This window comes from Barbus barbus, assembly GCF_936440315.1.
Source record: "Barbus barbus genome assembly, chromosome: 44".
NCBI classification, from domain to species: Eukaryota; Metazoa; Chordata; class Actinopteri; order Cypriniformes; family Cyprinidae; genus Barbus; species Barbus barbus.
Window position 1 is genome coordinate 15,063,123 of NC_136722.1, and position 27,448 is coordinate 15,090,570.

At 35.4% G+C, this 27,448-nt stretch overlaps 1 protein-coding gene and 1 pseudogene across 2 annotated transcripts; one reads left to right on the forward strand and one right to left on the reverse strand.

Annotated features, from left to right (window-relative positions):
* Positions 1-2,375: 2,375 nt before the first annotated feature.
* LOC306863226 (coiled-coil domain-containing protein 191-like) lies at positions 2,376-21,122 on the forward strand. The gene is made up of 16 exons (XM_079406466.1): positions 2,376-2,580; positions 3,043-3,081; positions 3,424-3,553; positions 3,641-3,778; positions 5,086-5,488; positions 6,147-6,291; positions 8,882-9,072; positions 9,269-9,512; positions 9,584-10,017; positions 11,109-11,200; positions 15,762-15,844; positions 15,919-16,020; positions 17,004-17,147; positions 17,734-17,886; positions 20,457-20,611; positions 20,777-21,122. The coding sequence occupies exons 1-16, from the start codon at positions 2,506-2,508 to the stop codon at positions 20,946-20,948; spliced, it is 2,700 nt and encodes an 899-aa protein (XP_079262592.1). The 5' UTR covers positions 2,376-2,505; the 3' UTR covers positions 20,949-21,122.
* Positions 21,123-21,855: 733 nt separating this feature from the next.
* LOC306863295 (palmitoyltransferase ZDHHC23-B-like) lies at positions 21,856-26,445 on the reverse strand (annotated as a pseudogene). Its single transcript has 4 exons — positions 26,309-26,445; positions 25,542-26,229; positions 23,268-23,414; positions 21,856-22,186 (listed from the first exon to the last, which is right to left on the reverse strand). The product of its transcript is annotated as a palmitoyltransferase ZDHHC23-B-like (transcript).
* Positions 26,446-27,448: the final 1,003 nt, after the last annotated feature.

Genomic DNA, 27,448 nt, shown 5'->3' on the forward strand with positions numbered 1-27,448 from the left:
TAATAGGCTACATATGACTGCATTAGTACAATGTATATAACTTACTTATGTCTGCCTTGTATCTACAACTGTGTTTTTTTATATGTCTTAATTTTGTTCATTTAAAGCCTGCTTTGTTTGTAAGTTTTTTGATTTTCATCAATAAAAAATAAAAAAAACATATGACTGCATTATTTGTTATTTAATGCAATTTAATTATTTAAGTAAGGTTTCCTTTTGTAGATGGTTTATTGTATTCTGTGCTTAAGCCCCGCAAAAGAACTTGTACACCAGGGTGTATGCAAGGTTATTACAATTAACTAACTATTGAATTTTAGCTATAGTTCATAAGGCAATAATAAATAAAACGAATTTATATATATTCAATTCATAAACCCACATCATGCTGAAATAGAAGAACTAATATGTCGTTTTAACAAGACTCTTGACCTTTGTTATGGATCAATTAAAGGTGCATATAAGTCCATAATACTGTCCTGCTTGTTTGTTTATAAAACTGTTTTAAAAAGAGAAAAACTAAGAATTTTAGAGTGTGGTCCGAGGAGTCTACTGCATCTTTGCAAGGATTCCTGGAATGTACGGATTGGGACATTTTTATGACTCTTGCATGGATATAGATGATCTCACAGATGTTGTTAGCAGTTATATTTTGTTCAGTTATACTCATCCCCTGTAAGACTGTCAAAATATTCCCAAACAATAAGCCGTGGTTCACAAAATCCTTGACAACTCTTATGAATGAAAGATGTAGAGCCTTTTATGAGGGCGATTTGGTAAAAAGATTGGAATTGCAGAAAGAGATTAAAATGGAAGTGAGGAAAGCAAAGTTAAATTATAAAATAAACCTATAAAGAGCTGAGTAGAAATAATTTGGGGTCAGTTTGGAAAGGGATGACAGTTATAACTGGATCTAAAGAGAATTCAGCTACCTGGGTATGACTCTACACTGTAAAAAAAAAAAAGTTGAGCAGACTTAAAATTTTAAGGCAACTAGCTTCAGCAGATTTTTGAGTTTTACAGGCTTGACCCCAGCTATATTTTACATTGTGTTTGTGCATACATTAATATGATTGTATGTAAAATTATGTAAAAAATAATTAATTATTTTTTATTTATCAAAGACAACACACATTTATTAACACTTTAAGACAATTTAGATCATTTTTGGGGGTGACTGCTCCAGGACATTTCTACCTTACCTCTATCAGCGGGCCTTTTGTATGCAAAAAAAACAACAACTGTTGTCTCCATCTTATATTATATGTCTCACTGGATATTTGCTATAATTAACATAAAATACAATGTACCAAAAAGTTCAACTTTGAATCTCTAAATATGAATTTATAAATATTGTATACTATAATTTATAAGATGTTTATAATGTATAAGATTGTAGTATAATATAAATTATACTACATATGATAAACTAACAATCTGCTTGTTTGATCAGCAGGTGGCATATTCAGAAAGACGTTTTTGAATATCTTAAAAATATCAGTGTTGGCAACCAAACAATATTGGTGCCCATTGACTTGTAAAGACAAAGAAAACAAATACCACTGAGACATTTCTAAAATATGTTCTTGTGTTTCACCGTTCAAAGCTGTTTGATGTAAAGCTTACAGCTGCGCTCCCTTGACAGGATGTTTAACTTTGATCAGCATCCTCCACTTGTTCAGTTTCATGTTTCAACTATTTAAAAAAAAAACATTTAGGCCTATTGTTTCACTCTAAAAACCAACTCATCACCTACATTCTTAATAATTGTTGTTTTATTTTATATATATATATATATATATATATATATATATATATATATATATATATTGTTTTTTATTACTCCAATAAACACTATAAAGGTTTAAAATATCCAATAAGTTGAAAAATAAAATTATCATTGCAATTTTTGTCATTGGTAACAAATTTAATTTAACCTTTTTGTTAGCCAATAAGCAGCTATAAAAAATGAATTAATTTTAACTTCTATATTTTAAAGTCAAACAGACAACAACTCTTTACTATAATTAATGCCACATTTAGCTTGGGAACTGGGAATTTTACTTCATTTGAACACCTTGATTTTCACACAGTAAACATACTAATATCTCGACTAAGTAAACACAATTATAGGGTCAGGATCTGAAATAAATGCATTTAGCTTAATAGTTCGCCTTTAAGATAAACTATCACTACACATGAGCCGGTAGGATCGTAGGTATAAGTAACCATAGATATGCATATCTATAACGACTGTCTCCATGGTTTCAAAGTAAACGCTTCAGCTCTCGTCAGAACTTGTTGGGATATGTAGTTCTTTTTAGGAGCAAACTCATGCTACGTCACATTGCGTAAACTACAAATCCCACAATTCCATTGCTGGGAGAAAAGTTTCTCACTAAATTTTGTATGACCGTAAATTGCTGCAACATACACTTTGCGAACATGTGAAAATATATTATTTTAGCTTACAATCCAAATGCATGCCCATGTAGCCTACAAGCGACCATGGCATACCCCATGCACAGACCGGATATTTTTCGTTGGAAAACGACAAAGACTAAAACACCAGGCAGTAATAAGGCAAGTAAAATCTGCTTTCTCTTTTCTCACTCAGTTCTTCAAAGATTTAGCTTCGGAATAGTGTTTTTCGATATTCAGCCAGAGGTATTAATCTAAATAAATGTCACACACTCAGGTTATCTTTGGTCATGCACATTGGTTATTAGTACTTAATGAGTAGATTTGTGGCTCAGCAGAAGGATTTAGCTCAAATGTGCAATGAAAACCCCTTCAGGTGTATCTACAAAAGAGCCAGTTTAAGGTAACACGGGATATTTATCCAGGGATTAGATGTGTGAGGCCAGTGTGACTAAATATTAATATCAGTTTATGTCAAGATCAGACATTAACAAGGTTGGAAAGCTCTTGGTGTAACCCAAATATCAGCTTATGACTGTAGAGAAGCCGGTAATACATTATAAAGTCTCAGTCTACTTTAAATTGAAAGAAAGAGCAGAGCTGAATTCATATCTCATATTGCAGGTGCAGCTGAATGAGAATGACATAAAGCAGTGGGTGAAGGTAAGTACATTTCAATCATTTGAATTCATGTCATGCAGAAAATTAATGCAAATGTGTGCCATTGCTTGTGAAAAAGAAGTGTGCAAGTATTTAATGTGCACTTGTAGCATACTTGCAAAAAATAAACCATAATCACTTGTGTACTTCAATATAGTACTCTATCTTAACATATAAGTGCACTTTTTAATGCATTCCATAATATTTATTATTAATTATTTATTAATTACAGTTAACATTCTGAAAGTGTTCAAATGTGTTTTTTTTTTTACAAGGGATGCATGGTCTGTGTTTATGTATATCATTTTAATTTTATAATCAAACTTTGTGTTTCATTCTTCTCAGAGGGTGGAGAAGGCTTCAGAGTTTGCTGTAGCTGAGGTGTTATCCATCAAGAAACAATGTGGTGGTAAAAACAGTATGGCACTGCAGACTGTAGAGCAGCTACAGGATCATGATGATGCGTACAGTGAAGGTAATATTTAACAAATGAATATTCTGCACTTAATGCGTGTGCAGGTTTTTGTAATCAGTATTCCACACTTCCACTTGTATTTCACAGCTCAGTCAATTCTAAGTGAGTGGATGAACCAGAAGTTACGTCTGGAGCTTGAAATGGGTGATGACGAGGAGGAAGAGGAGATGGAAGAATCCAAACAGCTTGTTAAAACCACACAATCCAGCTATAATAACTTTGATGGTACACATGAAATGAAGAAAGCACCTTCTTTGTTTTTCTGAAGCTTACCTTAAAAATTCCATGAAATCTAGACAAGTAGTATTATTTTTATAGTATTTATTAATATTTTCAATTAGCTTTTATTTTTATATTTTCAGTTTTTATCAATTTTATGTGCTTTTGTCATTTTTATTAGTTTTTTTATATTTCTATATAAATTCACTTTCATGGTTGAAGGTTGTTCAGGGTTAAATAAAGTAAAAAAAAAAAAAAAAATTCTGTTACTTGAAATAAAATAAACGCTGAATTAAAAAAATTAAATTCAGCTTGTTGCCAAAGCAACGTCTCATTTTAATTTAGTTTAACTTGGCACTAAAATAACTAAAAATGAATAACAAATACACACATATATTAAGAAAAACTACTAAAAATGACAAAAAAAATTATTACAAATTTATCTAAAATTAAAATAAAAAATATATAAAAATACAAAATGATAATATTAATAAAATTATAATGGTATCTCTAATACTAAAATAACAGTTAGTTGCCAAGGAAACATTTTTAATTTTATTTTATTTAACCCTTGTGCAAACTTATGGCCATTTCTGTCCATTTTAGTTTTTTTAAATTTGTTCATCATTTTGCCTATGTTAATGCTAACTGCATAAAGTTTGGCTCAGGTGTGTATTTTTATTGGAATTTTAATATTCCACCCTCATTTCCTTTAATAAATCTATTTTACACTAGGTACAAAAAAATCAACCACTCAGCACCATTTGGACTAAAATGTCCCCATTGAAACCCATTAAAACTGCTATTTTTAATCGCAGTGCCATTCAACTGTAAAATGAAGCAATTTTTGTTAATAGGCTTTCATTCTGTTTAGTATGCGCCCAAACAAAATCTTACTGAAAGCTCATTTTTTTGAGATATCAACCTCAAATTTGGAACACAACTTGTTTAGATTTATGGCTTTGATTTTCTAGCAGGTTTAGAGTTCAACATGTTTCATATATAAAATATTCATAAAATAAAATATAAAATATTGTTCATAAATCATTTTCATAAACTTAAACCTGTATAACTTTTTTTACTTCAACAATAATCTGCCATGGGTCTTCTTTAAAATGAGACCAAAACTTAAGTCTGTACTCCCAAGCTTCCAATATGGAATTTTTTTAATTTTTTTTTACATGGACATTTTTGTCCACTATGGACCTAAGTGTAACTTTTTTATTGATGCACAAGGGTTAGGCTTTATTTTAGTTACCAAAAACATTTTTACTAGTTAATAATAATCCGGAGGTCTTTTTTTTTTTTATTAGACATGTACTTTCACCTAGCACAGGAAGAGGAGAACACTGTAGTGCACAATTTTCTCCAGGACCTGATGGAAACCGAGGTGTTGGACTTGGGGATAGTGGAAGACCTTAAAGTAGACTCTGGTCAGAATAAGAAGAGATGGAGGGACCCTAGCATTACCATGGAGGTGCGTCACAAGCAGGTGAAGGAGAGCCGCATGCGCAGAGATGCTGAACGTGCTAAACTGCGAAAAGAGAAAGAAGCGCTAAGGGAGGCACGAGAGGAGGCATGGCAACTGGAAAAGGAGAAGCAGCGAAAGAAGAGGCAGGAGGCACGCAGACAGGAAGAACTGATCCAGCAGGAGATGATTCGCCTACGCAGAGAGATGGAGGGGAAGAGGAGTGTGGAGCAGCTTGCACGAAACATGTACTGTACAACAACACAAGAGTATTTGGGCACTCTAGCCACAATTAAAAATGAATGTCAAAATAAAAGCAAACTAATTATGCTAAACCATTTTTCACAGATAACTTCACTTGGCATCTTTACCGCCCACAAGGTGATTTTTAGTTAATGTATGAAGTCAGTTAGAGGAACTGACTTCATACATGAACTAAAAATCACCATGTGAGCGTTCATAGACGAGCCTGATCAAAGCACCATGGGGCTTTGGGACACAAACATCCCACTATATTCACTGCAGTTATTCTATAATATATGCATGTGTATTTAACTTTGTGTTTTCCTCATTTGCCGTTTTAGAATAAGACCATTGGTGAAAAGTAGCCTAGATAGAAGGATCTGGTCGTACATTTAATGAGACTAAATTTCCACATTTCTCAATGCTTGAGGCCCATATTTTTGTGCAATTTTTTCCCTTGAAGAGTGCATTTGTTCTTTTCTTTTTTTTTAATGTCATTTGGTTTGATATTTTCTTATTCAATGCAGTCACATTAATACATTTTAATTGTGGTTTAAGTATCCAGATACTTTTTAGGGCAATTATGTTATTTTCTCATTTAAATGGCATTCAGATTTTTGAAGAGATGACTGTGTGACATTTTTAAATTTCAATCTTGAACAGGGAGAGGGAAAGGCTTCAGAAACAAAGGGCCACTGAAAACTCTCTCATTCCAAAACATCACAATTCCACACAGAAGAAACCGAACAAAGACCTTCAACTTAAGCTGAAGAAGCTGGAAGCCAAAGTTCACCTTCTCAATTTGCAGGTTAGAAGACATTATAGTTTAATTATATTGTATGCATATATAAATTAAATAAATAATAAATTAAAATAAAAAAAAATATTTATTAAAATCAGCATAAATTCAATTCAGTAAAATGAATACTACTATTATATACACTGAGTTATAATTTACAAATGTTACAATTTATACAGTCATGGCCAAAAATATCAGCACTCTTGGTAAATATGATCAAAGAAGGCTGTGAAAATTAATCTGCATTGTTAATCCTTTTGATCTTTTATTAAAACAATTCACAAAAATCTAACCTTTCATTGGATAATAAGAATTTAAAATGGGGGGAAATACCATTATGAAATAAATGTTTTTCTCAAATACACATTGGACACAATTATTGGCACCCCTAGAAATTGTAGAGTAAAAGAGTAAAATATCTCTGAAGTATATTCCCATTCATATTCACAATTTTGAGCATTATCCAAATTATTTTAATAAATTTTCATGGCTGAAATTATCCAGCCATGGCTTCCTGTTTCACAGAAATATTAATAGGAGGGAAAACAAAGCCCAAATTCCCTAAATAATTCATCACAATGAGAAAAACCAAAGAATGTATTTCTGATGTGCAGCAAAAGATAATTGAGCTTCACAAATTAGTGAAGTGGCTTTTAGAAAAGAGCTAGAGCAGTGAAAATTCCCATTTCCACCATCAGGGCAATAATTAAGAATTTCCAATCAACATAAAATGTTACGAAACTGCCTGGAAGAGGACGTCTGTCTATATCGTCCTAATGCACGGTGAGAAGGAGAGTTTGAGTGGCTAAAGACTCTCCAAGGACCACAGCTGGAGAATTGCAGAAAATAGTTGAATCTTGGGGTCAGAAAACCTTAAAAAAAAAAAAGTCAAATAGCACCTACACCATTACATGTTGTTTGGGAGGGTTTCAAGAAAAATTCTCCTAGCTCATCCAAAAACAAACTCCAGCATATACAGTTATCAGACACGACTAGAACTTCAAATGGGATGGTCTTCTATGGTCAAATGAAACTAAAAAATTTGCTTTTTAGCAGCAAACACTCAAGATGGGTTTGGTGAACACAGGGATAAAAAGTACCCCGTGTGTACAATGAAATATACGGCTGTATTTTTGATGTTGTGGGCCTATATTTCTGCTGGAGGTCCTGGACATCTTGTTTAGACACATGACATCATGGATTCTATCAAATACCAACAGATAAAAAATCAATAAGTGACTGACTCTGTTAGAAATCTTATAATGGGCCATGTTTGGATCTTCCAACCGTACAATAATCCAAACACAAACCTCAAAAACAACACAAAAATGGGTCACTGAGCACAAAACCAAGCTTCTGCTGGCCATTCCAGTCCTCTGACCTGAACCCTATAGAAAATGAGTGAGGTGAACTGAAGAGAAGAAGCACCAACATGGAGCTGGGAATCTGGAGTGATTTTGGATGAAGGAATGGTTTCTGATCTCTTGTCAGGTGTTCTCTAACCTCATCAGGCATTATAGGAGAAAATGTAGAGCTGTTAAACTGGCAAATGGAGGTTTCAAAAAAGTATTGAATAATAGGTTGCCGTTAATTGTGGCCAATGTGTATTAGAGAAAAACATTTATTTCATAAGGATATTTCCCCCCATTTTAAATTCTTAATATCAAATGAAAGGTTAGATTTTTGTGAATTTTTTAAATAAAAGATCAAAAGGATTAACAATGCAGATTAATTTCCACAGCCTTCTTTGATCATATTACCAAGGGTGCCGATATTTTTGGCCATGACTGTATATACTTTATATATATATATATATATATATATATATATATATATATATATATATATATATATATATATATATATATTTAAATAAAATTTTAATAGTGACAGTGACGTGACATACGGCCAAGTATGGTGACCCATACTCGGAATTCGTGCTCTGCATTTAACCCATCCAAAGTGCACACACACCCGGAGCAGTGGGCAGCCATTTATGCTGTGGCACCCGGGGAGCATTAGGGGGTTCGGTGCCTTGCTCAAGGGCACCTCAGTCGTGGTATTGAGGGTGGAGAGAGCGCTGTACATTCACTCCCCCCACCTACAATCCCTGCTGGCCCGAGACTCGAACCCACAGCCTTTTGATTACGAGTCCGTCTCTCTAACCATTAGGCCACGACTTCTATATTACAGTAAGAAATTAACACACTTATTCAGCAAGGATGCATTAAATTGATCAGAAGTGACAGTAAAGACATTTAAAATGTTACAAAACATGTAATAAAAATGTGTTTAATAAATAGATTAATAAATGCTGTTCTTTTGAACTTTCTGTCTATCAAAGAATCCTGAAAAATGATTCACGTTTTCCACAAAAATACTAAGAACCACAACAGTTTTCAACATTGATAATAAATAAAAAATGTTACCTTACCAAATCGGCATATTAGAATTGTTTCTGAAGGATCATGTGAAGTAGAAGTGGAACGTGCGAAGTTCACCTTCTCAATTTGCAGGTTAGAAGACATTATAGTTTAATTATATTGTATGCAATACATTCTTATGTTTTTTGACTGGTTGCAATACATATATGTTTTAGTGCATACACAGGCATTTTACGGCATGGTACTCAGTGATATTGGAAAGAAGGGTGCGCGTGGGCAAGGCAGCAGCGCTGTGTGATTGGAGGAGGCAGCTGAGAGCGTGGCGGGCATGGCGGGCTCTGGTCTGGGCCAGAAGAGAGGAGAACGAGGCTAAAAGGACTGAAGAGGCGCTAAGACTGGAGCACAGGCAGGAGAGCTCAATTTATAAAAACCTGTCACTGTCAACAAAGGGCTTAAACAGTCTGATAAACATTTGAAAGAAATGCAAATCTCTAAACAATTAGACTAAAAGAGCATGTTAATTGCTTAATTAAAGGCTAATTAAAGGCTTTAATTCATCTTGGCAGTCAGACGGTTTTAAGTTGTGTCTGTCTTTCCCACAGGCGCTGTCAGCAGGCAGTGGAGAGTGACCGCAGGAGGCTTTTGAGACGCTGCCTCAGTGATTGGCGTGTGTGGTGTCAAGTAGAACGTCATCGCAAGGAGCTTCTCCAACAACAAGACGAAACTCGACGGAAAATGGCTGCTTTGATCAATGCAGTGGCTTCTGGGAAACTAGGGGCAGAAAAATCTCCACCAGTTACTAATCCACCTGAAACACTCAGTCCTACAGAAAGCACCAGCCATCAGGTAAGGACATATACAGTAAGATTTTTCATTCTGATTAAACTATTCCTCAAACCCTCTTCATTCCACCATAGGATGTGGCAGCAGCTCCAGAAATCAGTTCACCAACTGCACAAGCCACTATCAAGACTGGCCGTTCAGAGGCCCCACCCACTCAGGCCTGGCAGGTGACGCGTCGTCATGCTGCTCTCTCATCGGCGGAGCTACAACAGGCCCGTCAGGGGCAACAGCATCAGACCTCCCGAAGCGGAAATGCAGAGCTTGGCGCTGGACAGTTCAAACACCGCCATGCGGCCCTGCAGCAAACCGTAGCTGAGCAGAGGCGTCTTCTAAAAGAGCAACAGGAGCAGATTCAGCATCTGCAAGAGAGACAGAACATTCTGGAACTGAGGCATGAGGCAGAAAAAACGGCACTGTTAGCAACAGGTCCTCCTGGAGCTACAAATACATGCCATCCACCTAAACCCAACACAGAGACAGCAAAAGGAATTACAGAAAAACCCTCAAGGTACTATCCAGGTACCCTGTTTGGGACACATTTCACCCCAAAATCAAAATAATTATAGATTTATTTTGCAAACAGACAATCAGACCCCCATATACCAAATTCTTTCTCATTAGTGTTACAGTAATGAAAATCACAAAATGTTTCTAAATATTTGAATTGATTAAATTAAATAATAAATTAAAATAAAAAATAATTTATTAAAATCAAGCAAAAGAAATGCTACTATGATATACACTTACATTTTTACAAATGTATGTTACAATTTATGTATACTTAAAATATATTTATATAAAAATGTATACAATATATTAATATTACAGTAGGAAATTGTCACTTATATTCAGCAAAAATGTGTTAAATTGATCAAAAGTTACAGTAAAGACATTTATAATTGCTTATAAAAATGTATTTAATAAATATATAACTTTCTGTTCATCAAAGAATCATGAAAATGTATCACATTTTCCACAAAAATATTAAGCACCACTTCTGAAGGATCATGTGAAGTATAAGTGGAAAACAGATATTTTCAGTTATAATAATATTTCACAATATTACTGTTATTATTATTACAATATTATTTTTCAGAAACATAAAAAAAATACTTTTCATCGGTAGTGTGTTATACACAAAATGTAATATTATTTTTATTGCATAGTATTTATTTTTATTTATTACTTTGATGAGATTGAGATTTTTGTGCATTACAGTAGGCTGCTATTTAACTATTTAAATAACCACAAGTTGCATTAAAATAATGCCATAATGCAAAAAAAAATTAAAGTAGGTATCATTTTCTTTATGTGAAACTTATTTTTTTTTTTTTCCTTTCAGATATGGGGTGAAATATGACCCTGACGTTTTTTTGTGAAACAAAAGAGAACAGAATAAATATAAGAAATCTGTCACCTGAGGCACCAGAGTGGATCAGAATGTAATACTGGCTTGTTTCATGTACTCAATGTAATCCCTCTAGATTTTACCAAAGGGTCACTTCCCACAGCTGTTCTATCCGTGTGCTCGTGTGGGGGAGACAATGTTTGTTATTAGTCACAATTTCACAAAGATATTCATTCTCCTTACAATCCCAGAACAAAGAGTGCCTCGGGGGAAAACGCCAGCAGCCACACCAACCAAACAGCATTTCTGCATCGTGCAGCTCTTCCCCATCCTGCAGTACAAGGTCAGTCACACACATACACAATCCAGCAGTTGGAAAACTGTCACTATGGTGGTTCCAAGCATGGGAAATTAATTTCATGGCTATGCCCTAGTTTTAAATCCTCTCTGATACTGAATGCATTGAGCACAAATGCGCGCAATCGCTATACACTCATAATCCACTTGTGCATCTCTATGTAAACCAGGAACAATACCAAAACCTCACAATGGCTCTTCCATGTGTTAAAACCTTGAGCTTCATTGTTATTGAATACATAGTCATATTTGTTCAATAATCAGTGGTATCTGAGGGAGTTTGTGCACATGGTCGCGTCTCTCAGTGGGTGGTTTTTAACAGCCCCCGTGAGTCAACGTCCTGCTGAGTTAAAGGCCCTGTCGACTCATCAATGACATCCACTATTTTTTATATTATCATTCAATCTGTGAGACAGACTGTCCTGGCCTTGACAATAACCAATTAGATTTTTCTCACAATGAAAAACTGACAAGCCAATGTCCTGCTCAGATCTGATCCAAATGTTTCCTCAGCAAATGAAAGGTCAAGTTTTGCAAACACAACCAGTTGTACATGTTGATTGAGGGATGCACGATATTGCATTTTTGCCAGTGCCGATATTTTTCATCTAATTTTGGCCGATGCAGATACCGATATATTTCCTTTTGTTTGGAAAAAACACCAAGTCTCTCCTGTGCATAAATTATAAGCAAAATATTTTTAATTTAATTTTTTACTTATTTATTAAAATTAAATTAAATATTATTAAGGTTTTTTGACAGTACATTGAAGCTTTGAAAATAACTATAAATAGTTCTCTCCCCAGAAAGATGCCGTGTTAACCCTAACATTTTAAGATATAACATTTGTAGGCGGTCACAAACAAAAGAGTTGTAAAAATTCTGAAAATCTTTGAGCTCATGATTTGTTTTAAAAATAAAACATATTACACATTAATGAATAAATGAGTATATATAAAATTATTTAATTTACAAGTGTCATGTTTGTGATTTTTATTTTTTATTTTTCATTTAAGCTATAGCTTCTGACCATTAAATCAAAACATACTCATTATTTTATGACATCAATTACTGCTTTATTTAATCAGAAACAGTCTAAATGTTATTTGTGTAGGCTATTTTACTTTTAATTTAATAAGAAGTAGGCCAACAGCGCCCCCTACAGATTAAATCTCCTTACCGAACGTGCGTTAGGACCCAGGGGAGGCCGTCACTGCTGCCTGCTGCAAGTGCTATTACTGTTTATACACTAAATGCATCATTCTGTACGTGCTTTCACAGATTAAGTGCAGCATCTAAAACAGTGAATCTAATCATCATTCAGACAACACTTTGCTTCAAGAATGAGCCACACTGCTGATGTGATCTAATCACTAGCACACCCTGAGCACATGTGAGTTAACCCATTCCTCTAATCAGCAAGACATATCGGCATATTTTTTCATATCAGGAGATGCCGATATTTACATTTAAAGCCATTATCGGCTGATTCCGATATCAGTCCGATAATATCATGCATCCCTAGTAATCAAGTGTTTTTCCACCTCCTACACTTAAATTACTGATAAAATTAAGTATAAATTAATAAGAAAAGTCAGTTTTTTACATTTAATTTAGTAATTTTCTTTTCAGTTGAGCTTCACATTGGGGAACCTTGAATTTTCAGAACTGACCATTTTTCCACATACAAAAAAAAAAATTAATATATTTTTCCCATTTAATTTAGTAATTTTCTCATTCAGGTGAGCTTCACCATTGGTGAGTTTGTTTTTTCAAAACTGATTTTTTTTCCCCCTTAAAAACACTACTTTTATTATACATACAGTGCCCTCCACTAATATTGGCACCCTTGGTAAATATGAGCAAAGGTGGCTGTGAAAGTAAATCTGCATTGTTTATCCTTTTTATCTTTCATTCAAAAAATTCACAAAATTCCAACCTATCATTGAAGTAAAACAATTGAAAGTTGGGGTGGGGGGGCTCATTGTGAAATAAATGCTTTCTTTAGTTCTTGTTGGCCACAATTATTGGCACCCAATTATTGCAACGTCCTTTTCCCAGGGTAACAGCTCTGAGTTTTCTCCTATAATGCCTGAAACGTTTGGAGAATACCTGATAAGAGATCAGATAACATTTTCTTCATACAGAATCTCTCCAGATCATTCAGATTCACAGCTCAATGTTAGTACTGCTTCTTTCAGTTCACCTCACTCATTTTCTGTAGGGTTCAGGTCAGAGGACAGGGACAGCCATGGTAAAAGATTTGTTTTGTGATCAGTGACCCATTTTTGTGTTTATTTTGTTGTTTGTTTTGGATTGTTGTCCTGGTGGAAGATCCATACACGGACCATTATAAGATTTCCAACAGAGGCAGTCAGGTTTTGATTTTTTTTATCTGTTGGTATTTGATAGAATCCATGATGCCATGCATCTGAACAAGATGTTCAGGACCTCCAGCAGAAAAACAGGCCCACAACATTAAAGATCCAGCAGTATATTTAACCGTGGACATGGGGTACTTTTTTTTTTTTTATCCCTGTTTGTACTAAACTCATCTGGTGGGTTTGCTGCCAATTAGCTCTTTTTTCAGTTTCATCTGACCATAGAAGCCAGTGCCATTTGAAGTTCCAGTCGTGTCTGACAACTGAATATGCTGGAGTTTGTTTTTGGATGAGTGAGGAGAATTTTCCTTCAAACCCTTCCGAACAACATGTGGTGATGTAGGGAATATTTGAGATATATTTTTTTAGGTTTCTGACCCCAAGACTCAACTAATCTCTATAATTCTCCAGCTGTGATACTTGGAGAATCTTTGGCCACTCAAACTCTCCTCTTCACCGTGCATTAGGACGATATAAACACATGTCCTCTTCCAGGCAGATTTTTTTACATCTTTAGTTGATTGGAACCTCTTAATTATTGCCCTGATGGTGGAAATGGGGATTTTCAATGCTTTAACTTTTTTCTTACAGCCACTTTCTATTTTGTGATGCTCAACAATCTTGTTCTGCACATCAGAAATATATTCTTAGGTTTTACTCCTTGTGATGGATGATTAAGGGAATTTGGCCTTTGTGTTCCTCATATTTGTGGAACAGGAAGTCATGGCTGGACAATTTCATGCTCCTAGTCACCCTGGTGTGCTAAAAAATGGAAATATGAATGGAAATATACTTCAGAGATATTTTACACATAAGAATTTCTAGGGATGCCAATAATTGTGGCCAACATTCATTGGAGAAAAACATTTATTTCATCATGAGATTTTCTCCCCACTTTCAATTGCTTTACTTCAATGATGGGTAAGAATTTTGTGATTTTTTTTTTGAGTGAAAGATCAAAAAGATAAACAATGCAGATTTATTTTCACAGCTGCCTTTCACTCATATTTATCAAGGGTGCCAATATTAGTGGAGGGCACACCAAGGTGACTAGGAGCATGACATTGTCCAGCCATGACTTCCTGTTCCACAGGATTATAAATATGAGGAACACAAAGGCCAAATTCCCTTAATCATCCATCACAAGGAGTAAAATCTAAGAATATATTTCTGATGTGCAGAACAAGATTGTTGAGCATCACAAAATAGAAAGTGGCTGTAAGAAAAAAGTTAAAGCATATTTATATAAATATATAAAGTTTTTTTTGTTTTAATTTTGATGATTAGAGCTTACAGCTAATGAAAGTCAAAATATTAGAATATTTCCTAAGATCAATAAAAAAAAAGGATTTGCAAAACAGAAAAGTTCAAGTTCTTTAAAGTATGTTCATTTATGCACTCAATACTTGGTCGGGGCTCCATTAGCACAAATTCCAGGATCAGTGAGGTGTGGCATGGAAGCGATCAGCCTGTGGCATTGCTGAGGCACTATTAAGCCTTCAGCTCGTCTGGATTGTTGGATTCGACTGTATAGCCTATGCCATCTTTATGTAGAGCAACAATTCTTTTTTTCAGATCCTCAGAGTTCTTTGCCATGAGGTGCCATGTTCCAGTGACCAGTATGAGAGAGTGAGAGTGATAACACCAAAGTTAACACACCTGCTCCCCATTCACACCTGAGACCTTGTAACACTGAGTCACATGACACCGGGGAGAGAAAATGGCTAATTGGGCCCAATTTGGACATTTTCACTTAGGGGTGTACTCACTTTTGTGGCCAGCGGTTTAGACATTAATGGCTGTGGGAATACAGTGTTATTTTCCCCACATATCTAGATTCTAAAACATTTCGTGTCACTTTTGGTGCCATTTTTGCCTCAAGCCATGGTGAATTTCTAATTCTGGTTGCAATACATCTTCCTCATAACCACTTAACTAGTGAACACTATAAATGACAATGAGATTTTCAGCAAAATCAGTCAATGTGATACAGGGCGCCGTCTTGAATACATATGCAAGCAACACAAACAAACTTGTACCAAAGAACCATAAGATCAGAAGAAAATGCTGCAGAACTTCATAGTGGCCCTTTAATCTGGCCCTTTACTGATGCCTCGGTCCTCCACCAACTCTGTCTGTCACTTTCCTTTTTTATGTTTCATTCAGCCATGGAGGAACGAGCACGGCAGCGTGCCGAGCGCAGGAGAGAGATAGAGGAGCGGAGGAGACAGAAGCAGGAAGAGAAACTGGTAAGACGTGCCACTCTTCAAGCATAGAAATGTGTGAATGTGATGAAACAAACCTCAGCTTTTTTGTTCTGTAGGCTCAAATGAAGGCAGCTGAAGAGGAAAGACTCAGAGCTGAGGAAGAGGAGAAACTAAAGGAGATAGAGAGGAAGAAGGAAGAGAAGAGGGAGCAAAGAAAGGTGTGTGTACATTATCATGGGTTTTACATATTTGGATTGTTACTTTTAAATGTTTATGCTACAGATGTGAGTGATAGCTCAAATTATTGAGGAGAGGGGTGTGTTTACTTTTTTTAAGTAGCTGTCATTATGATTTTGAGCTTTTTTGAATGATGAAATGGGTGGAAATAATCCCAAACCAATCTAGGGAGAAAATGTTAACCTGAAAATGGTCAATTAACTGGTTTTATTTTAAGGTTAAAACATCATTTAACATCACTGAATCAATCTAAATACATGCATTTATACCAACAAGACACATTTTTATGAGTTAAATCTGGCAGAAATTATGGAAGCCCATTTTCACCACAGAATAGAAAAATAAAAAAGAAATTGAGACTTTTTATCTCAAAATTCTCACTTTATTCTTGCGATTCTGAGTATATATCTCACAATTCAGACTTTTGTGAGACATGAATTTGCAATTCTGAAGAAGAAAAGTCTGATATGTGAGAGTCACAATTTCCTTTTTTCATTCCATGACAGAAACAAAGAACAGAATTGCAAGATATAAAATCAGAATTCAGACTTGCTAGTTTATATCTTGCAGTTCTGTTTATCTCACAATTTGGTCCATGTTTCTGACAGTTCAGAGAAAAAAAGGCAGAAATGTGAGAAACAAACTCTGAATTGTGAGATAAAAAGTCACAATTACCTTTTTTTAAATTCTGTGTTGGAAACAGGCTTCCATAAGAAATAGCTCTTTAAGTTAACAATTGTCAGTTACGACTTTTTACATAGCAGAATACCAGTATGTAACTACCCAGAATGCCCTAGGAACTGATTAGCAGTATGCTAAAAACCACTGTAGCACTGAAAAAACGAGTTTTGAATAAGCAAGTGCATCTATAAAATGCAAAAAAGTTCATTTATGCATCATGTTTATGCACACAGCCTTCACTTTGTAAGTTTTAAGTAACTTGTTTGTGTTAATGTGAACTTAGAGGGAACTTGAGAAACAGAAGAGAGCAGAACGGGAACAGGAACTGTCAAAGCGGGCGGCCCTGCACTACCTCAGAACCCTGTTACTGCGCCGAGGCCTGGCACCATGGAAAAGCCTGCTGGAGCAAAGCCATGTCAAGACACAGGTCAGCGCTACTGCAAACACACACACAAACACACACGGACTACAGTAACAATGCAGGCTGTTCGCCTGCTTTCCAGACAAACACTCACACACTCAATTATTCATCCAAAGAGTTATGGGCAGCTCACACACAGACAGGAAGACCAGCTGTTGCCTTGCATTAACTCTTGGTCCATTCCCCAAATTTTAATGATGTTTACAGTATACTGTTGCGTTTCCACCTGGCTAACCACCTGTTTTCGAAATAAATTAACAGAGAGCAGACATCTGAGATTCAGGAGGGAGATGGAGTGACTGAGAAGGAGAGATTGACATGGACAGAGACACAAAGAGAGAAACCGAATGGCTTTGAATTCAGAATATGCATTGTTGTTTAGCTATTGATCCACATACATGAAAGCAGAAACCGCAAGGTCCAATTAGTTGCAAAACTAGCATGCACGTCTATCTCTACAGTCCCAACAGGAAATCACCGGGGAAAGTTTGCAATCCATAAATGCCATGGGAATGTATTAGATGATGACGGTCTTAATTAAAGCAGACAGTTATTTATGTTCGGGTGCTTTTGCCTTTTTGGTCTCCTCCAGAGAGCGGTGGATCATTACACACTGGCTCTGCAGAGACGCTGCTTCTGCTCCTGGCTTCAGTCTGTGGATGAGGCCCATGCAGAGAGAGAGGCCAGCGCCAACCAGCTGTATCACCGGATCTTACTTCAGAGGGCTGTGTGTAGCTGGAAAAGGGTAAAACACCACACACACATAGTCTGATAGGAAACTGTGAGTGATTTAAAAAAGCTTCAGATCTTGAGACAACATAATTTCTGTAGTGAACTTCTTGTTGACTTTTTTTAATAAATAATTTCATTAATTTGTAATAAATTAAATGATTATTTATTAATAATTTTAATATTAAGATTTAAAGAATATTAAATACAGACATTTATTTGTAGACATTTTTAGACTAAATTATAGACATTTTATTTATACAGGTACATCTAAAAAAATTAGTCACTCATTTCAGAAAGTGAAATCCATATATTATATAGATTCATTATACATAGAGTGAAATATTTCAAACCTTTATTTCTTGAAATTTTGATGATTATGGCTTACAGATAATGAAAACCCAAAATTCAGTGTCTCAGAAAATTTGAATATTACATAAGATCAATGAAAAAAAGGATATTTTAAACACAAATGTCAGGCTTCTGAAAAGTATGTTCATTTCTATGCACTCAATACTTGGTTGGGCCTCCTTTTGCATGAATTACTGCATCAATGCGGCGTGGCATGGAAGCAATCAGCCTGTGGCACTGCTCAGGTGTAATGGAAGCCCAGGTTGCTTTGATAGCGGCCTTCAGGTCTTCTGCATTGTTGGGTCTGGTGTCTCTCATCTTTCTCTTGACAATATCCCATAGATTCTCTATGGGGTCCAGGTCAGGCGAGTTTGCTGGCCAATCAAGCACTGTAACACCATGGTCATTGAACCAGCTTTTGGTACCTTTGGCAGTGTGGGTAAGTGCCAAGTCCTGCTGGAAAATGAAATCAGCATCTCCACAAAGCTTGTCAGCAGAAGGAAGCATGAAGTGCTCTAAAATTTCCTGGTAGATGGCTGCGTTGACTGTGGACTTCAGAAAACACAGTGGACCAACACCAGCAGATGACATGGCAGCCCAAATCATCACTGACTGTGGAAACTTCACACTGGACTTCAAGCAACATGGATTCTGTGCCTCTCCACTCTTTCTCCACACCTTTATTTCCAAATGAAATTTTACTTTCATCTGAAAAGAGGACTTTGGACCACTGAGCACCAGTCCAGTTCTTTTTCTCCACAGCCCAGGTAAGACGCTTCTGACGTTGTCTCTGGTTCAGAAGTGACTTGGTAGCCCTTTTCCTGAAGACGTCTGAGCGTGGTGACTCTTAATGCACTGACTCCAGCTTCAGTCCACTCCTTGTGAAGCTCTCACAAGTGCTTGAATCAGCTTTGCTTGACAGTATTCTCAAGCTTGCGGTCATCCCTGTTGCTTGTGCACCTTTTCCTACACAAATTCTTCCAGTCAACTTTGCATTTAATATGCTTTGATACAGCACTCTGTAAACAGCTACACCTTTCAGTAATGACCCTCTGTGACTTACCCTCTTTGTGGAGGGCGTCAATGTTCGTCTTCTGGACCATTGCCAAGTCAGCAGTCTTCTCCATTATTGTGGTTTCAAAGAACAAGAGATACTCAGAATTTATACTGTAGGGATGGTCATTAATTGAAACTCAAATGTAATTATTCTAATATTTTGAGATACAGATTTTTGACTTTCATGAGCTGTAAGCTCTAATCATTAAAATTAAAACAAAAAAACTTTTGAAACGTTTTACTTTACATGTAATGAATCTAAAATATATGAAAGTTTCACTTTTTGAAATAAGTTACAAGAAAAAATTGACTTTCACAATACTTAAATTTTTTGAGATGTACCTGTAGATAATATATATATTTTTTTAATTATTAATAAAATTAATAAATAAATTCAATAAAAAAATGAAAATTGATAATAGCCAAAAAGTGTCTTATTGACTTATGAAATTTTATTTATAACAAATTAAATGAAGATGTATTGTTTAGTCATTATTTTAATATTCATTACTTTAATCTTAATATTTATTTAAAGCTATTATCAATTGAGTATTAGTAAATATAGAGGCTTATATCTATTTATACACATGTATCATTGTATTGTTTATAATAAATTTTATTAATTTATCATTGTATTGTTTATAATAAATTTTATAAAAAATTAGACATTTTAATTTCTATAATAAAATTTGGTTGACTGTCCAATTATAAGTTTATTATTAAATTAACTTTACTAATAAATAATTAAATTAAATTATAATAAATTTTATATTTATTATTCATTCAGTTTCTTAACTTTTATAATAATTAAAATTATAAATACGAAATAAATATGAATTAATATTTGTTTACAAAATATATTTTTAGTTTAATATAAATATACATATTTACTTATAGAGAATCTATGGACAGTAATTGTATTACTTATAATAAATAATTTCAAACAAGTTATTACATTCATACAAATAAAAATGTATCATTTATTATCTTTCTAAAGAAATGATCAGTTGTGCTTCGCCACCATGGCCTTGCTCTGTGGTTTCTTACTGGTCCAAGCAAAAAGAACTTACCGACAATTTATTATTCAATTAATTAGTTTATATTTTGGGTTAATGGTATTAATAAAGTCATATCCTTAATTATGAGCAATTGTCAATGTTTGATTTCAATACTCACCAGTTAAAAGATCTGCGCTTTATACTGGAAGCACGAGCCGAGCGGTTTCACAGAACACAGACCCAGAGGAAGGTGTTGATGGCCCTGCTGGATCACGCTACAGAGCAGCGAATCACAGCCTGGGACAATGAGCAACGGGCAGAGGAGCACAGCAGCAGGTCAACACGTCCTTCATTGTGACACTTTTACTGCACCATAAGGCCAAACATCCTTTCTAAAGATACTAAAGATAGTTGAAGAAGAAATGTATGGGTTATTAAGAATTTTCAGTATTTAGAAAAATGAAAATATGTTTGCTGACTTTGGTTCTCTGGGCTTTGTAGGAGTGCTGTCAAGAAGTGTTTTGCTGGCTGGAGGCGACTTCCTGTTGTCTTACGAGAAGAAAAGGAAACCGAGGCACGCAGAGAGCAGCTCAGACGTAAAGTGGCAGAGATTTTGCCCGACTTCCACTCCTCGCCTATTGACTCCCTGTGGCGCTCCGTAAATCCTCTTTAACAGCACACACACAGGCTTTACATTGAAAACATCTGCAGCTTGATGAGCCGTCGTGTTTAATCATTTTATGCTCGTTTATTTTTCCATGCTACAGTTTAATTGAACAACTTGTAGAATGAAATGCATTACATTATAAAACCGTCTCACATGAGACAAATAAACATCCGGATTTTGAAGTGCTTCTTAGCTGGTTCTTTAGAAGGCATTTAATGAAAGGAAAACAACTTAGATTCAAAAACGCTGCGATAATTCATGCACATCAAAATGTAGCTGGATGGTACTTGCCACAGATTTGTCCCCAGTTGATGCAAATGAAAAGAAAATACACGCATAGGCACAAAGAGCTCGAATAAAAAACATGAAGCTCAACATAAAACATTCATACTGAAATGACAGCTTTAAAGCTGTGTGCTGTCTGGAATATATATGCAGTGTTGCATCATTTCTGATGGCACTAAAGACACTAAATAAGGCTTGATTCTGAATGTGCATTCACATATAAGACACACTTCTCTCAGTTGAGAGAACAAAAACAATGAATCCATAATTGGTCCAACTAGCAGTGAATGTAAACCAGAAATGCATGATTTATGTAATTAATGGAGGGAAATTAATATATTTCTTAATACTTCATTAATTCTCATTGATTTGAGACCTTTATAAATATACAATATTATAAGTTGTGTAAACACTAACCACACCTGAGTAATGGTGTACTTGATGTTGAAATACACTGGTAGAGATGTCACATACTACAACACTGCCATCTAGTGATCCACACGATTCAACTGACTCTTGATGAAACCTTGAGCACAATGTTTAGAGCCATAAACTGACTCCGGAATGGATGTTGAAGACATTAAGTAGCACAACATTATACTTCACTGCATTAAATATGAGTGATAATTCACTTTAAAGACCCGTTCAATTGTTTTTCCATCAGTAGGGACTGACAGTTGAATTTATATACCAGATCTGATGGTTTATGGTTTGATGGCTCTGAAGCCTTGCTCATGGTCAAGAATTCAATCCAGTTAGTACGGAAGCCTCGTGAGTAAACGCCGGTTTCGATGATCAGACCCCAGAGAAGTCTGCGAGCGGTTTTCTCTCTCAGAGCCAGACGCGCCTCTCGTTCAGTCACGTTGAAGCTGATGTTGATAAGCTGTAAGAGCAGCAGGTGCAGCAAACCTCCAGTCACGATACTGCTGTACCAGGCACAGGTGAAACACAGAGCAGAGCTGATGAACAGAAAAACAGAGGAACAATGGGTCATTAATTAACATGCTATATTATTAATACTCTAAACAATAAAAATGCTGTTATGAACAATCATATTGAAGCTGTGTGAACCTGAGAAACCAAATTTTTCCATGTTAAAGAAATCTAAACCATGTTAAAACTAATGTTGATGTTGTTAAATGAGGTCATGTTTGTAAATGAGAAGTGGTTCTCAAACAGTTTACCTGGATAAATAAAGGTTAAATAAAATAAAAAAAATAAATATAACTAAAACTGATATTTTTTGTTAATTGGGATAAAGCTGAAATAAAACTAAAACTTTAAAAACTTAAAAACTATTGAAAATTTGAAATGTCGTCTTAGTAACTGACATAAAATAATTTAAATATAAAACATGAATAACAAAAACAAATGAAAATGAGAAATGTTGCCTAGTAACTGACATTATGAATATTTAGAATAAAATAATAAAAATAATTTTATTTTATTTCAAAATAATCCATTTGTAAATGAAATAAAATTAATACAAATTATTTTAAAAAAGAAAAATGTATATTTCTTTTTTTAAATTACTAAAACTGAAAAATATTAAAACAAAAATACTAATAAAAAAGCAAATTTACTAAAACAAAACCATTATAAAAATAATAATACTAAAATAACACTGCAGCCCACAACATTTGTCAAAGAAATAAGCGAGCAAGTGATGTAATGCTGAATTTCTCCAAATCTGTGCTGATGAAGAAACAAACTCATCTTCATCTTAGATGAGTACATTTTCAGCAAATGTTCATTCATTCCTTTAACCAGTGCCATAAGCTTTGGGCAGCACTTTGTGTTTGTGTGAAGAATGGGAGATGATGTTTGGGAAAGACACATTTTTGTTCAGTTTGTTCCCTTAACCCTCAACAATTCTGCTGAGTACTGATATGGTGCAATATAGTGAAGCATTTGAAGCAGCAAAGGGTGAACTATCTAATGAACTGGAAGGAACAGAGGTGGTAAAAAAAAAGGGTCAGAACCTACTGAATTAAATGCAAGAGAAAGCATTTCTGTAAGTTTGTGCAGTTGGATCCACACCTGAACTGGTTGTAGACGTCAGGACAGTAGAACAGTGCAGTCATTACATTCTGGTCGGGACACACGCTTCGAAGAACCAAACTGATCCCGTACAGCGACGTCAGAAGGAAATTGCGGTGATTGGCCTGCCCCACACAGCTGTTGATCCTAACACAAACCAAAATGACAAGACACCAAACTGAAACCTGGAGATCATTTTCACATATCAGTTACATGCAGAGGGTGAGATCACCTCACTGTCTCCATTACACATATGTTTAAATGAAGAACAAGACATTTTACAGCTGTGCTGAATAACACAAAGTCTGATTAATGCATATTAATCCATAATATATGATAAATGGACAACTAGAATGTTCTGAGATTACTTGGATTATTTCAAACACAATGAGCATACATTCAGCGCATACATAAGCTATCTAACCCAACTAATATAGGAATTTAACCAAGTTAATTGGTTAAAACTGGTTAGTTCCAGGGAAAGTAAAATTAGCATGCAGATAAGACTTCACTATGCATGCAGTGTGTGTGTGTGTGTGTATATAGAGACGGGGCAATAACTAAAGCATTTCTCAAAATGCTGGTAATGCTAATGTGTGCATTTACATAAAAAATGAAGTGTATTTGATAGATATGACAAATATTTATAATGTATTTATATGTAAAATATTGCATGAAAATTGACCATATTTTATCATCATTAATTTTGTCATTATTTTCATGATTTTCAATTCATTCCCCCAAATTCTCGTTACATTTACATTTATATATTTTACATTTAAATTGGTTATACTTGATTCTTGCTGGATTCTCACTAATGTAGTAATGTGCTTATAAAATATCTATCTTTGCAAAAACATGAAAAATAAGATATATTATTAAAGTATTTTGATATAACAACATGCATGCAGACTGGTAAAACATTACCGACTGGTAAAATTAACCCACATAACCAGGGACGGGTTAACGCACGTGCCCAGGGCACGGGACCAGAGGGGGGCCCAGCCGAAATAACGCTACTCCCAGAACGCGATTTCAACCGTGCCCCCTCAGATTTTTGAGGCAAGTGGATTTTGAATGCAGCTTCCAAAAGACAAAAAATAGCCGAATAATATTTTTTATATTTAATAAACGATCACACCGGTGTGATTAGATCATTCAGTGCGGCACATCATCAGCTGCTAAATTAAAATCTGCGTTCTCTCAACTTTGCTGCTGGCACGGAGCCAGAGCAGCCGTGTTTCTACAGCACTGCGCATTATAACCAATCACACATGTATGGGAAGCCAAACAAACCAAAAGTGGGACGAGACAGCTGTTGAGTTTATGAGGACAATGGCCAATAAGAGGCGTCCAGATGAGTCATCGCTGAAACAGCTGTTTTGTTCAGCGCGTGCTCCCTGAATTAATTCTGCTCTCTGCCGATTTCTCTCATCAGAAACAACAAAGTGCAGAAGTGCTTAAGATGTAAGCAAGATATTAATTTCACAATGTAAGCAACTTCAGTGATTAATGGGAGTTTTTGAGAGTGCTTTAATTCTGTCAATGATAATGTTCTTTGATCATGTGAATGGAGTGTCTATTTACACTTAGTGCAAATAGCCCACCTTTTGGCAGAGGCTATTTTATACTAATTTCGCCCAACAACGTGTGATAGGGACTGTCAAGATTATAAAAAAAAAAAAAAAAACGGCTTTGAATTGTAAATTCCAGTGGCACAGATGGTGATTGACAAGGGTTCGAACCCGCCTTTTGCCAAACTTTATTTCTCCCTTTTCAAATCTCAAATCACATCATAAAAGCATTTATTGTCAATAAAAATTAAAGAAATAACCAAAAGGTTGAAAATAAAGTATCGTGTAGGGGTCGGGAGGGCTTTATTGTATCAATAAGGAGGCATCCATTTAATAATCTGAATTAAAATTATTAAAAATTTACACTCAATACGTTATTATTGCATACTGTTTTATAATGTAATACAATACTGAAGTGCAGATAATTGCCACTATTTTGCGAGTAGTATAAAGTATAAAGTAGTATAAATAGCAGAAAATCTTTCTATTTTAACATAGTGTAAATGCAATCTATAGCTATTTGCACATAGTGTAAATAAAATCCATTACTATTTGAATTTAAGAAAAAATGAGCGCAATTTCAACTGAGGGGGGCCTTTAATCAGTCCGTGCCCAGGGCACTGGTGAGTCATAATCCGTCCCTGCACATAACAATGACTGAGACCCTCTTGAATAAGCAGTGCTTTTTAAATGAACCCACCAGACACAGTGGTGGTCCAGACGCAGGATGCCGACTCCACAGATCCTGCAGTGTCCCGCTCTCGGGGGCTGCACCACTTTGCATACAGCGCACCAATTCCTCCTCTGAACACCTGCTGTTCTGCAGATTCACCAGTTTGTTCGTGATTGGCTATCACCACCTGGTGCTGTGCTCCATTTAGAGGTGGCATCTATGTCAGGTGGAGGTTTGTGATAGGTCACTGTGCTATGAGTGTCATTTGGACGAGGCCTGACGTAGCCTGGCCCCCTCTTAGTGATTATGAGGGAAATGACCGTAAGAGCAAAACCCGAAGTCACAGCGGCCAACTGAATATGATTTACATCACCTTGAGGAACGACTTCGGTGATGAAGAGGTAGAACATATAGAAGAGGGAGAAGAGCGCGAGGCTGAGGAAGAATAACGTGTGTCCTTTCTTTCGGTGAGTGAAATAGTAGTACCAAAGGACCATGATTGGCACTGCTGCTAGCACTAAAATACCCAGCAGGTAGTGCAAAGCTGCAATGTGCAAAAAAACAGGAAGCAGAATAAAAGGAGGGATCACTGATATATTAACTTATATAGTGGATATCTAACTTAACTTAGATATCCAGGGCACCCGCAGACGATCATTGATCGTGTATAACCCGGGACAGAGAGTCTGGACTTAGAGGCTTCTTCTTCATCCATCTGGAAAAACATTTTGTTTAAAGTCATACTCATCATTTAACCATAAACAAGTAGAAATCTATGAATCCAAAGTGTTCACCTGTCACAAGCCTCATCCAAATCCTCACAGTCACAGCAACATGCTGCCATGTGACTGCATCCACCATGACGATCGATGTACTCACAACAGCACAGAAGATCATCCTGATCTAGTGTGCGATGGCTTCTCTTCTTCATGTTGGATATCAGCCAAAAAAATGAAGGTGAGGGACGATATTAAATTCCTGTGAGGAAACCAGATTGCACGTTTATTAGATTTATATGGGTAGAAAAAAAATTACACTGTATTGGTCATTAATCTGGCATATCCTAGAACATCCTGTATGTAAAGGGACAGTGTCCCAGAGGATGCACTATCTGGGACGATTTCTTCTATATGTGGTGTCTATGGTTTATAATTTGCTCATGCTTGAGTCACATTATGTTAAATGATGTGGGAATCAGTTTAAAAGTAGATTATTAATGGATCCAGTTCTGTGCATTTGAGACAGGGTTATTATTTACATATAACCAAAAAGCATAAAAAGCATTTTCATGATTCAAAATAAAATATTATCTGAAATGAAATATAAAAACGTAAAAAAAATATATTTCTGCGTATTTCCGTACATTTTATCGGTTCATGTATTCACTAGGAGTAGAACCCATGACCTTGGGTATGTATGTATGTAGCCTATATGTATAAATAAGTAAATAAGCTCCACACAGACAGACAGACAGACAGACAGATAGATGTATCACGTCATATAACAAAAGAGATTACTACAAAGAAAAAAAGATTACAAAGAGCATCAGGAAGTCGCGCAACATCAACAGCAGCAGTGCACAGCACGGGCGTTTGACCAATCTTCCTGACGTCAGCGCAAACTATTTCCTCCAATTATAAACTTTACTTGATGGTCAAGGTTTGTTACAGAGAACACGGTTTCCAGAGTCTGATTATTTTCATAACTTTTTCAACATTGAATTGAAAAGACAAAAGGTAAGAGTTAAAATAGTGAACCACTAAGTATTAGTAACACCATTTTTTTTTTTGCTTCTCAACAAAGTCAACATTTCAAGTTATTTATAAAAAACAACAACAACAAGTTCCTCGACAGAACGTACACGTGACATGACGTCATAGAGGGTTGAGCATGCACTTCTGCAGCCTTTTAAATCCTAAAAACTTGAACTTGTT